Source organism: Miniopterus natalensis, chromosome 3 (genome assembly GCF_054644295.1).
Source record: "Miniopterus natalensis isolate mMinNat1 chromosome 3, mMinNat1.hap1, whole genome shotgun sequence".
NCBI lineage: Eukaryota > Metazoa > Chordata > Mammalia > Chiroptera > Miniopteridae > Miniopterus > Miniopterus natalensis.
This window is the reverse complement of record NC_142083.1, coordinates 73,424,364-73,436,318: the sequence shown is the minus strand read 5'-3', so window position 1 is coordinate 73,436,318 and position 11,955 is coordinate 73,424,364. Positions and strand designations below refer to the sequence as shown.

Sequence of the window (11,955 nt, the reverse complement as noted above, 5' to 3'; positions counted from 1 at the left end):
GGACACCCGCGCCGCTTCCCCGTCACTCAGCCCAGGCTCGCCCGGTGATTGGCCGAAGCTGGAGCCCGCGGCGAAAGGGGGGAGACAGAGGACCACCTTTTGGATTGGCCCTCCCGCAGCGACGCCGGTCACGTGTTGAGCGACGTTTCGCGCCAATTTCGGTTGGTCATCCGCAGTCAGCCGCGGGAACGTTCGCTGCTACCGGGGAGTGAGAACCTTGAGCGCGCCAACTGCTGCCTCACGGTCCTCAGCTGCGATGGCACTTAAGGACTACACGCTGGAGAAAGGTGAGGGTCTGCAAGCCTGAGGGGGCGTCCGGAGGGGGAGCCCTCCCTGTCAACACCTGTTGATGTGATCTGGGTTCCTGGGGGGCTCTTCGGTGCACGAGGCCAGAGCCCGGGTCCAGAGGCGGCGAGGCTAAGGCACACGGTGCCTGGGAGGCGCGCGGAGACCGGAGGTCGAAGAAGAGCTGGTGATCGTGTCTGGGAAAGGAGTGGGGGCGGCAGGTAGCCCCGCTGGGGGCTCGAGTGCGGAGGGTCCCGCCTAGGAGAGACCGGGATTTCAGGATACCCTGGTGCGTAGAGTCGGGCACCCCCAGTCCCGCTACCTTCCGCGACCCTTGGCACTCCAAGAAGCCTTGTCTTCCCGAGATGTCGAAGCCCCGGGGGCGGGCCAGTGGAGGCCGCTGCGCGCAAGGATTGGCCATTTTAGGCCAACCTACAAGCGGAAGTGAAGACGGGCGGAAGTTGCGCGACGCCTGTGGAGGGAGTGCCGTGTGTAAACAGTGTCCTTCCGCGCGGTAGCATCCAGGAGAGCGCCGGAGGGTGGGGGCGTGCCTGGAATTAGGGGTTTTAGTGCACTGCAGAGAGGAGGTAGCGGGGCGCAAAGGGGGGGACGACGGAGTGGCACTGGACCAGCCGGCCAATCGCCGGACCGGCTCCCGCCCTGGGCGGAGGAATCCCTAGCTGTGAGGCGGCAGCATCTGGGCCCATGTGCTTCTTTGTTTACTAAGAGCGGAAGCAGTGGCGGGAGAGGGGGTGGGGTGGAGGATGGGACTAGTGGCATAGATTTAGGGGACCGAAAGAAAACGAGGAATCATAATTATGGAAGAAAAGCTAAGAACCTTGAGACTTGAGTTTGCTGCTGAGAGTGGGAGGCTTTTGGGAAAGGGCGCTGAGATTTTTAACGAAGGCAGACACTGGAATTCCCCTGGGGGGAGGGTGTTGGGTAATTCTCTGAATTGCCAGGTGCCCCTAATTCTTCTCTAGGTAAAAACAGACTTGTGGAAAGTAGTTCTGCCCAGTTTGGGGGGAATTATGTAGGGTGATTTAAATGTTCATATAACTGGTCACTTAAAGAGGTTTCTTAGATTTCAATCGGGTTTGCAGTAAGCTTATCTGAAAGAAAGGTTGATCATGATTTTGCATTTACATTATAGAAAAGGTGAAGAAATTCCTACAAGAGTTTTACCAGGATGACGAGCTTGGCAAGAAGCAGTTCAAGTATGGGAACCAGTTGGTAAGTCTAAGATTAGAGGGCATGGAACCTTAAGGAGTTGTAAGAGGTGGCCTGGCTTATTTCAGCAAGTACATTTGTCTGTAAATGACATGTGTTTAGTGTGGTATCTGATAACCTGGTGACTATAATACTACATTTATGATAATTAAGGTGTTTTTGGGTGTTGAGAGGCTGTATTTTTCGGCCTGAGGAGTGAGTATTGCTCTGTCTCACACTGCCCTTTTTCCCGTGTGGAGGCCTGGAATCTGTGTTCTGAGCTCACAGTGATGGGTCCTTGCATGAGCACAGTAAACTTAACTCTGAGGTGCTCCTAACTCTTCCCCACCCCAGGTTCGACTGGCTCATCGGGAACAAGTGGCAATGTATATAGACCTAGATGATGTGGCCGAGGAGGACCCTGAGTTGGTGGATTCAATTTGTGAGAATGCCAAGCGCTATGCAAGGCTCTTTGCTGATTCTGTTCAAGAGCTGCTGCCTCAGTACAAAGAGAGGGAGGTGAGTGTTTGCAAGAAAATGCAGGGTAGGGAACTTAGATTTCTTTTACAAAGATTCTCATATATTAATGTTTTCTGAGCTGGCAGAAAGGAGGGCAATGATTTCTGCCTGGTGTTCTTTATGCCCCATCCTGCCACTGATTTTTCCCAGCTTCTTCCCTCTGCCTGTAGGTGGTAAATAAAGATGTTCTGGATGTTTACATTGAGCACCGACTGATGATGGAGCAGCGGAGCCGGGACCCTGGGGCAGCCCGAAGCCCCCAGAACCAGTATCCTCCTGAACTCATGCGTAGATTGTGAGTGATCTCAGTGGGGAAAGGTGTGGGAATTTGTTCTCCAGGACCTTGCTAGTGACTATTTTCTCTCTTAGTGAGCTGTACTTTCAAGGCCCAAGTAGTAATAAGCCTCGTGTAATCCGGGAAGTACGGGCTGACTCTGTGGGGAAATTGGTAACTGTACGTGGAATCGTCACTCGAGTCTCTGAAGTTAAACCCAGAATGGTGGTGGCCACTTACACTTGTGACCAGTGTGGGGCAGAGACCTACCAGCCGGTATGTATGAAGTAAGGAATATGCTTAACTTTGTTACTGGTTTTTGTAAGAATTTTGTCTGTTGATGTTTATCATTTTTTCTGTTTATCGTAAAAAACATCTGTGTTGCCGCCTTCCATTCTTTTTCTGGTATATAGAGGTCTTTCCACCCATTTGTGTTCTTGGTACCTGTCAGTGTTTTCCCAGAATAATTCAAGATGTTCTTGACAGTTCCACGATGATGAAACGTGATTCAAGTGACTAACTCTAGGTGGCTCATTTTCTTCTGACTTCTCTGATGCTCTCTTACATCCTAGATCCAGTCTCCCACTTTCATGCCTCTGATCATGTGCCCGAGCCAAGAGTGCCAGACCAACCGCTCAGGAGGGCGGCTGTATCTACAGACTCGTGGCTCTAAATTCATCAAATTCCAGGAGATGAAGATGCAAGAACATGTGAGTTTGGGCTATGTTGCCCAGGGAAGGTGGAGCTTAGGAGTCCATTTGAATACTATAGTCACTCATGGAGTAGAAGAAAGAATAAAAGAAGGAAAAGGTGAGGCAGGGAAGTCACCTAGAACAGAAGGGAGGTTTTTTTTAAATATATCTTTTCAATTTCAGAGAGAAGGGGGGGGGGAGAAACCTATCAGTGATGACAGAGTCTTCATTGGCTGCCTCCTGTATGCCCCCGGCTGTGGATCCAGCTCACAACTTGGGCATGTGCCCTGACTGGGAATTGAACCACAATCTCCTAGATCCTAGGTCAGTTCTCAACCACTGAACCATGCCAGCCGGGCTCACTGAAATTTTTTGATTGAGCTGGGAAGAGGTAAAGGAGATCTCTACTTTGTATTTCTGTTGGCTTGTCTGAAGCTGGGTAAGCCAACAAGTAGAAGAATGGAATGCCTAGGCAGGAGCTTAAGTCCTTGGGAACCTTATGTTTCTTATTCCTTGCCTGTGCACCCTTATCCCCCATAGAGTGACCAAGTACCTGTGGGAAATATCCCTCGTAGCATCACGGTGTTAGTAGAAGGAGAGAACACACGGATTGCCCAGCCTGGGGACCACATCAGTGTCACTGGTATCTTCTTGCCCATCTTGCGCTCTGAGTTCCGACAGGTGGTACAGGTAAGAAAGGGAGTTTGAAATGGGGAAATGTTCCCTTTTCCCCCTTGCCTACTCACTCTCACCACACCCACAGATAAAACTATTAACAGCAAAACAACAGAACAAGGTTTTGTTGGGAATGCCTGAAGGAATCATGTGGATGGGCAAGTTAAAGGGACTTCATTCATACCTTGGCCTTTTCCTATTCAAGGGTTTACTCTCGGAAACTTACCTGGAAGCCCATCGGATTGTGAAGATGAGTAAGAGTGAGGATGATGAGTCTGGGTCTGGAGAGCTGAGCAGGGAAGAGCTGAGGCAAATTGCAGGTGAGGGACTGGAGGAAAGACTAGGAATGTTTCTTCCTAGCACTTTTTTTCCCTAATCTTCATTTTCCCTCAGAGGAGGATTTCTACGAAAAGCTGGCAGCCTCAATTGCTCCAGAGATATATGGGCATGAAGATGTAAAGAAGGCGCTGCTGCTCCTTCTGGTGGGAGGTGTGGACCAGTCTCCTCGGGGCATGAAAATCAGGGGTAAGAGGAAATGAAGGAGAAGCTTGGGGTAAGGGAAGGCATTTGGAAGAAAGGATGATAAGAACTAGTATCCCTATAGATCACAAAATAAGAGTTGGCATCTTTGGCTTCATGGGCACAGGGAGGGATCAGAAGAAACAATCCTGGGTATGGGGGTGGAGGCAGACTTCAGAAGTTTGTGTTTTTTTTCTGTTGTTGGACAACTTGCATTGAAAGAATAGTCACAGGGATTTCCTTCCAGGCAACATTAACATCTGCTTGATGGGGGATCCTGGTGTGGCTAAGTCTCAGCTCCTGTCTTACATTGATCGCCTGGCCCCCCGCAGTGAGTAATCAGACTCTGGGGGAAGAGGGAGGTAAATGTAGAAGACAGAAGTAGGATTACCATGTTTACTTCCTTCCTTGGGGTTTGGAAGGTGGGAGAGGGTTGGGGAAGGGAGATATTGCCAGCACCAGCACCCTATAGATTTTTACCCAGGAAGGCCTGGATGAGTTTAAGTAGAGTAAATCAGTGCAGGCCTCACCTCACTGTCCCCATTACTTGTGTCCTTTGCCCTGTTCTTGCTCTTCCTTGTTCCTTTCCCTTTTCCTAAACATGTCTGCTTATTTCCTATCTTCCTGATCCTGTCATTCAGGCCAGTACACGACAGGTCGAGGCTCCTCTGGAGTGGGGCTTACAGCAGCTGTGCTGAGAGACTCTGTGACTGGAGAACTGACCTTAGAGGGTGGGGCCCTTGTACTGGCTGACCAGGGTGTGTGCTGCATCGATGAGTTTGACAAGATGGCTGAGGCCGACCGTACAGCCATCCATGAGGTCATGGAGCAGCAGACCATCTCCATTGCCAAGGCAGGCATTCTAACCACGCTCAATGCCCGCTGCTCCATCCTGGCTGCCGCCAACCCTGCTTATGGGCGCTACAACCCTCGCCGCAGCCTGGAACAGAACATACAGCTTCCTGCTGCACTCCTCTCTCGATTTGACCTCCTCTGGCTGATCCAGGACCGCCCTGACCGAGATAATGACCTACGGTGAATGAAGTTCAACACTCTAGACATACCTTAGAAATGATTGGGAGGGAGGGAGACAGGAGAAATTGAAAAGCCCTCAAATTCTCATGAAAACTGCTCCAGTTCTTAGGGAAATGGTGGGTCTGAGCTAAAACTCTGATAAGGATTTCTTGGAAATGTTTCTCCCTACCACACTTTGAGGAGATAGAGCCCAGGGAAGGAAAGAAGACAGTTGGGGCACAGGGTGTGTAGCACCAAAAAGAGTGTTCCTCCTTGCCTCCACTGTTCCCAGGTTGGCCCAGCATATCACCTATGTGCACCAGCACAGCCGGCAGCCTCCTGCACAGTTTGAACCTTTGGACATGAAGCTTATGAGGTAGGAGAGCTGAGTAAGGAAGGACAGGTATGCTTCACTAGTCACCATGTATGGCAGTGTCTTGGGCCTTCTGTGTTTCCTGAAGTTTTCAGTCTTCCTACTACTTTGGCTGCCCTATGTCCTGGGTCAGAACATTGAGTCTAGGTTCCCCCCAGCCTGGCCACAAAAGAACTCATATCAGAACCAGTCTTTCACACCACTGGCCTGTCTTGAGTGAGGCAGGTTCAGATTTTAGGCAAAGCTGGGTCCTGCTCCAAGGATACTTGATGCCACTATTTCTTCCACAAGTCTGTGCAAGGGCTTGGAGTGGTCCCTCAGGTTTTTCTTCCCTGTTAACTATTCTCTTCAAGTAAACAGTTATCTTAAAGCAAACAAAATATATTTGTTCCCCTTAGCCATATCATGTTCAGAGGAGAGGACTTGACCATTTCTAATGACAGGTGGATTTGTCTTTCTTATGCATAGGCCATTTTCCTTAAAAGTCGGAAATAATTTGAAGTGCACCAAGAAATCCATCTGTGATATTCAGGCCACACATTAGATAATCCACTATTTTGTTTTCTTCTACTTAAAAATTACCCCCAACCTCAAGTTTTCTTAAACAGGAAATGCGGAAAAAACATACTTCCCTCATCTCCCTTTTCTGCTTTCACACAAACCTCTCACAGACGATACATAGCTATGTGCCGGGAGAAGCAGCCCACGGTGCCAGAGTCTTTGGCCGACTATATCACAGCAGCGTACGTGGAGATGAGGCGAGAGGCTTGGGCTAGTAAGGATGCCACCTATACTTCTGCCAGGACTCTGCTGGCTATTCTGCGACTATCCACTGCTCTGGTGAGTGCCCAGTTCCTGTTCTGCTGGAGGGTTGTCTGTTTTGGCACTTACTGGTCAGCCTTTGGTAACATTGTCCTTTCTCATTGCCTCCTCCCTTCCACTCAGGCCCTGCCGGGGCTAAAGTGCTGACAGTGCAGATAGTGGTCCTCTCCGTGCTACCGCACTGTGGGTACTTGCTGCTCCAGCAGGGCACGCACAGCATCAGTGGAGGAAAAGGCCTTCTCTCTGCTCAAACCTCACCAGGGGGGTGGGTGGGGTGAATCCACTTGGACCTTAGTCCTCGGGGCTCCAAAGTGCTGTTCGTGCAGGTAGTGTGATTACCTGACCTACTGCTGAGCTAGCACTTCCCGAGCCCCAGGGATACCTCTCTGCTAATCGCTTTCTAGGCTGAACTCCCCAGGCTCCATCTGTGATGATGGGAAGCCCACTGGAATTCAGAAGGGTCTAGTCTCCCTTGCAGGACAGCTGAACACCGGGACTGGCCAGTGTTGAGAGGCGGAGACTTGGGCAATTGCTGGACGCTGCCCTGGGCATTGCACTTGTCTCGGTCTGACAGTGCCGGCCCCACACTGCGAAACTCTGTGGGGGAGGGGAGGGAGCATCTACTAGTTTTGTGAGTAGGCAACATAGAGGGGGATTCCCTGACTATTCCACTCCCCTCCTCCTGTTCCATCTGTCCCTACCCTCTGCTTAGGCACGTCTGCGAATGGTGGACACAGTAGAAAAGGAAGATGTGAATGAAGCCATAAGGCTAATGGAGATGTCGAAGGACTCACTTCTGAGTGACAAGGGACAAACAGCTAGGTGAGTGGTTCAGTGGAGGGAGAAATCAGGAGTCACCTTGACTTTCTTGAGCAGACCATTTATCGTTGCAGCTTCTGCAACTACACATGTATGATGGTGGGTCAGAATTCAACACCACTATTCTCTGACATGTTAAGTGCTCTTGTTTTTATACCCCAATCTTACACATCCACACTTCTTTCCTTCAGGACCCAAAGACCAGCAGATGTGATATTTGCCACTGTCCGTGAATTGGTCTCAGAGGGCCGCAGTGTCCCGTTTTCCGAGGCGGAGCAGCGCTGTATATCTCGTGGTTTCACACCTGCCCAATTCCAGGCAGCTCTGGATGAGTATGAGGAATTAAACGTCTGGCAGGTCAATACTGCCCGGACTCGGATCACTTTTGTCTGATTCAAACCTGCTTGAGACACTGGGGTCTACTCTGCATACCATTCTTAAACTCTCCTCCCCCTTCCTTTAAAGATCTAACAATGCCCTTGAGGGGAAAGGATCCCTTCTTTTTCCTGAGCTGCACTTGTTTTATTCATTCCTTTGTTAATAAAGTTTATAGATTGCTTCCTTCTCTTAAAATGAGGTATATGTGTTCTAGATTCATATCTTGTTCCCTTTATACTGGTCTTTCATCCACTCAGTAAATGTACTGAGTAAAGTACCTGCCAGGCACCAATACCGACATAGGATGCAGTGAGGAATGAGAATCCCACTGTGCAGAGACTGTTTTCCCTGGATCTCCCTTCTGGACTCGTGTATATTGGGCCTACTGCTGTGTGCCACTCAGGTTCTGAGGATACAGCGGCAATATGAAACAGCCTCTCCAAGTCAACTCTCCATTTCTACTTTCTGAAATACCCTCTAGCAGACATTTCATTGCACCTCCCTAGTCCCCAATTCCTACTTGAAAGTCTTACTCAGGGGGTGATGCAAATTAGGGACCTGGAAGAAGGCATGCGGAAATGCAGTGCCGGGCACAAGTAATTGCATAGAAAAGTCCCCATATTTATATCACCTGGCTTCATCTATAAAATAGGGATCCTAATCCTGTCTCAGAGGGCTGAGGTGCCTAGAGATCAAGCATATACTCAGTGTAGCAAGCACTCAATAAACAGTAATTGGGAAACCTCTCTTGGTAATACTCACTGCCCATAGGATCAGGCTTTCAGCTGTCCCTGATAGAAATGTACTTAATCTCCCTCCCGCTCTTGAGTGAAAAAGTAAGCTTGGGAAAGTAGTCCTTAACAGTCTACCTGACCCAGATGTGGAGTCACTTCAAGTGGCAATGAACTCCCAATCACTGAAAGTACGGAGAGCTGATGATAAAGGACTCCTGCCTCTCTGAGCAAAGCTGAAACCAAGGGCCTCCTTTAAGATAGCTGGTACCTAACAGGACAGAGGTGTATGGTACCTAACAGAGGACAGAGCCACTGGAAGGGGTGCTGAGGGGCTGCTCCCCTTTTATTAATGACAGGTTTCTCTAAAGGAGAGTAGCACCCCTCCCCTCTGGGACAGTTGTCTGATCCCTGTACATCATTTCTTCAAGTATCCTCAGAAGAAGAGCCCCCGCATACGCCTGCCGATGCCTTGTCGATCATAGAGGACATTGAACTTGTTCACGAACTGGTTCATGGTGTTGCACGTTTTGGTGATGGTGCCAAGGTAGGCCATGAGCCCCACATCATTGCATTGCTGGGAGGGAACAGAAAGAACCAGTTCCCCAGGGGATCTAGGTCCCTCTCAGCATGCCCAGAGAACAGTTGAGTCCCCATGTCCTGCATGCAGAAATGACAGCATTAAGCCCCACCTCCCCATTCTGGGTTTTACACTCACATCATAAAAGTCTGTCTTGAACTTGTCTGTGCTGAGTACTGGGAGGCAGTGACACAGAGCATAGGCCTCCCGTAGGATCTCATGGTTAAAAGGGACCTCTCCTAAAGGCACAAAAAGGCTGCATTAATGTGGATGTTGTCACTTTCCCAGGAGAGAGGAAAAGTGCCAGGGAGACCCCTGTCCTACCTGCTTCAGAGGCCTTGACGTACTCCAAGATGAGCTTGACACGGCTGTGCAACATCTTGATAGCGCTGTGCTGTGCTATCAGGTGTTCAGCTACTGCAGGGGGACAGGGACAGGCCAAGGTTGAGAAGGCTTGTGACCACACCTTCCACCCCCACTTCCAAGGACACCTGTCTAGCCTCAGTTACCAGTGGAGTTCTCTCCACTCCCTGTTGCTGTCATTCGGGCCACATGGTCTACACCAATGCGTTCAGCTTCCTCTGTAGCCAGAGTATAGGTCAGTTCAGCAAACAGCATTGTGGCCTATGGAGCACATAGGTAGAGTCAAAAGCAGGAAACACCAGGGACGGGATCTGAGGGTTGAAAGGTAGGGCATTACCTCTCCATTGATTATATCGATGACAGACTCAAAAACACTGACAGGAAGCTGTAAAGAGATGGAGAACAGCTCTCACATCAAATGCACCTGAACCTATATACTATGTGCCAAAAATTGGGCTTGGCCCTTTCACTTTAGATTTTCTCATCAAATAAACCTAATGACAGAGGGATTATCCCATTTACACACGAGGAAAATGCAGGTTAAAAGTTAAATGACTAACCCAAAGTTACACAGCTGATAAGTGGCTGAATGGAGATTGAACTCAACAGACATGCCACACAGTAAAAGACAAGGGATGAGGATAAAAGATGAGCATAACAGACAAGCATGACAAAGTGAGCATGGGACCAGTGTACTCACGTCTGTGTGCTTGGTCATAGGGTTCAACTTAAGAAAAAGGGGGCTCTCGATTATCTCACACACCTGGAAGAGGAATATGATGATGATGGACAAGAGTGGTAATGCCCATCCTTCTTCCCCTCACCCTCGATTCTCTGCCCCGGCATGCATATGCGTGAGCATGTATACCTGCTTATGGACGTGGATGTCGCAGGGATCAGGTGGCCCCCCTGTGGTATACCAACCCAGAAACTCCAGCTCCTTGAATACCTGTTTAACTACAGAGAAAGGGGCCAGAGCACAAAGTATTTCTTTAAATCATCCTTCCTTAATTTGAAGCCACTGGTTTATTTTCGCCAGTTTGTCCCCTTCCCCCCTCAAATCCTAGCTCAATTTACAATAATCCCTTCTATCTTTTCATCCTTTATTTTCTTTGGGGAGAATACCTGAATATGTTCTTTTTCTAAGATCTCTTCAGCTACTCTGTCTTCACTTTTCCACAGTACTCATCCCATGTCCTATTTATTTCTTCCCAAACCCCTCCATCTTCCCCACTTTTTTTTTCTCCCACTCCTCTGCCCACTTCTGTTCCCCTCTCACACTGCTCCTCCTTGGTGTAATAATATTCCTTGTCAATGATAATCTTCTCTTCCACGGTGTGTGACAGCAGTTCAAAGGAGTTCATCACCTCGATATTTCGGCCCTCCTGCTTCCCGATCAGAGCCCCAATCACTGGGGAAGAGAAGGGCACATAAGAGGTGAGGGTAAGGAATCCTGAAACTTCCTATCATTATATCCTAAGGGTCTGAGGTCAGTGTGAACCAAGCACTGGGGAAACAGTGATTTGGGCGAGGGACAATTGGCTTCAGGGAAGGACGGCAAAAACATTATTTGGGGGAGATGACCAGAGGAGGTTACAGAATAGACTTAACACTCACCCTGCATAGGCCGCCCTTCCTGGGAGCGCATGCGAATCCAATGGTCTGAGATGTTGAGAATCACGAGGGGATGAAGAGCGACTGAAACACTCCCAGTCACTCCGGAGGCCATCACGCTGGGGACTACTAAGGGTGGAGGAAAAGGAGAGAGGATGAGAGTCCAGGCCCCACGTCCTTCGCCCGGAGACGGCAGAGCCTGGGCCATACATCCCTCCCGGCAGTTATCCCAGCGGGCGACGTTCCGTCCGCCCTCCCGACTTCTTCCAGGATCCAGGAAGGCGGTCTTGACGCACCCCGAAGGCCGTCTCCAGAAGCTGCCCCCACGGGGCCCGTTACCTGCTGTATCCACCTCCATTCCGCTGCTCCCACCCGTCCCGTTCGCTGCAGCCGCAGCCGCCGCCGCCATTTTCCCCCGCGCCCGCCGGCCTCGGTCCCGCCCCCTCCCGGCTTCTGTCCGCCGGCGGCGCATGCGCAGTGTGCCCGGGGCGCGCGCCTAGTTTGGCGCGAGGCGGCCGCGGCCCTTCCAGCCTGGCTCCTGTTGGCCTCCCTGCCAGCGGGGAGAGCCCAAGGCCCGCACCGCCCTGAAACCAACAGGTTTTCGTAGACTCTGACCTCGCCTCTCGGCTGAGGATGACCTTGAATAGATTCCCTGACCCCAACCATTTCTTCTTCGTCAGTAAAATCGAAATACTGCCCAGCTCCCAAATCTATCGCAGAGTGAAGGCAATGTCATGTTATTGCCCTTAGAATAAAATTCAAGCTGCTAGCTGCGGCCTGCAAAGCCCTGTATAATCCTGTCCCTGCCAGCCGCCCCTGATCTTTACTTTTCTGCCCCTTCTGGTCCCCATGTTTCAGCCACACTAGCCCTCCCATCTGTTCTTTCACACGCCCAACTCCTACTTAAGGGCCTTCTGCTGTATTCATCATTGTAACCCTATGACCAACTCGAAACCTTACACTTGGGTACCTAAATAATTTTTTTTTTAATTTTTAAATTTTATTTTTGTTCAAAATATTACAGATGTCCCTTTTTCTCCCCAATGACCCGTTCCACCCCGTCCCATCCCCCTCCCCACCACTGTCCT

The 11,955-nt window shown here is 50.1% G+C and overlaps 2 protein-coding genes across 6 annotated transcripts; one reads left to right on the top strand and one right to left on the bottom strand.

Annotated features, from left to right (window-relative positions):
• The first annotated feature begins 179 nt into the window (after nucleotides 1-179).
• On the top strand, nucleotides 180-7,774 carry MCM7 (minichromosome maintenance complex component 7). 4 transcript variants are annotated; one of them, XM_016217804.2, is made up of 15 exons: nucleotides 180-287; nucleotides 1,439-1,518; nucleotides 1,849-2,013; nucleotides 2,184-2,308; nucleotides 2,383-2,563; nucleotides 2,860-2,997; nucleotides 3,520-3,669; nucleotides 3,860-3,974; nucleotides 4,048-4,179; nucleotides 4,421-4,504; nucleotides 4,815-5,208; nucleotides 5,480-5,563; nucleotides 6,232-6,400; nucleotides 7,095-7,204; nucleotides 7,393-7,774. In XM_016217804.2, the coding sequence occupies exons 1-15, from the start codon at nucleotides 257-259 to the stop codon at nucleotides 7,592-7,594; spliced, it is 2,160 nt and encodes a 719-aa protein (XP_016073290.2). In that variant the 5' UTR covers nucleotides 180-256; the 3' UTR covers nucleotides 7,595-7,774. The 4 variants fall into 4 exon arrangements, with proteins under 4 accessions (XP_016073290.2, XP_016073292.2, XP_016073291.2 ...); XM_016217806.2 differs by lacking the exon at nucleotides 180-287 and adding an exon at nucleotides 949-967; XM_016217805.2 differs by lacking the exon at nucleotides 180-287 and adding an exon at nucleotides 1,122-1,268.
• COPS6 (COP9 signalosome subunit 6) lies at nucleotides 7,120-11,287 on the bottom strand. 2 transcript variants are annotated; one of them, XM_087815557.1, is made up of 10 exons: nucleotides 11,207-11,287; nucleotides 10,871-10,996; nucleotides 10,533-10,664; nucleotides 10,122-10,210; nucleotides 9,954-10,016; nucleotides 9,591-9,638; nucleotides 9,400-9,514; nucleotides 9,215-9,307; nucleotides 9,029-9,129; nucleotides 7,124-8,887 (listed from the first exon to the last, which is right to left on the bottom strand). In XM_087815557.1, the coding sequence occupies exons 1-10, from the start codon at nucleotides 11,274-11,276 to the stop codon at nucleotides 8,747-8,749; spliced, it is 978 nt and encodes a 325-aa protein (XP_087671683.1). In that variant the 5' UTR covers nucleotides 11,277-11,287; the 3' UTR covers nucleotides 7,124-8,746. The 2 variants fall into 2 exon arrangements, with proteins under 2 accessions (XP_087671684.1, XP_087671683.1); XM_087815558.1 differs by lacking the exon at nucleotides 9,954-10,016 and having other exon boundaries at nucleotides 7,120-8,887.
• Between the last annotated feature and the right edge of the window lie 668 nt (nucleotides 11,288-11,955).

Excerpts from the sequence above, each read along its gene's own strand:
- MCM7 (XM_016217804.2), top strand. The coding sequence starts at position 257 with ATGGCACTTAAGGACTACACGCTGGAGAAAG. Across the intron at positions 4,180-4,420 it reads TCGGGGCATGAAAATCAGGG|GCAACATTAACATCTGCTTG; the intron begins GTAAGAGGAAAT and ends ATTTCCTTCCAG. Across the intron at positions 5,209-5,479 it reads GACCGAGATAATGACCTACG|GTTGGCCCAGCATATCACCT; the intron begins GTGAATGAAGTT and ends CACTGTTCCCAG.
- COPS6 (XM_087815557.1), bottom strand. The coding sequence starts at position 11,276 with ATGGCGGCGGCGGCTGCGGCTGCAGCGAACGGGACGGGTGGGAGCAGC. Across the intron at positions 10,017-10,121 it reads ACATCCACGTCCATAAGCAG|GTGTGTGAGATAATCGAGAG; the intron begins GTATACATGCTC and ends TTCCTCTTCCAG. Across the intron at positions 9,515-9,590 it reads TCGATATAATCAATGGAGAG|GCCACAATGCTGTTTGCTGA; the intron begins GTAATGCCCTAC and ends TGTGCTCCATAG.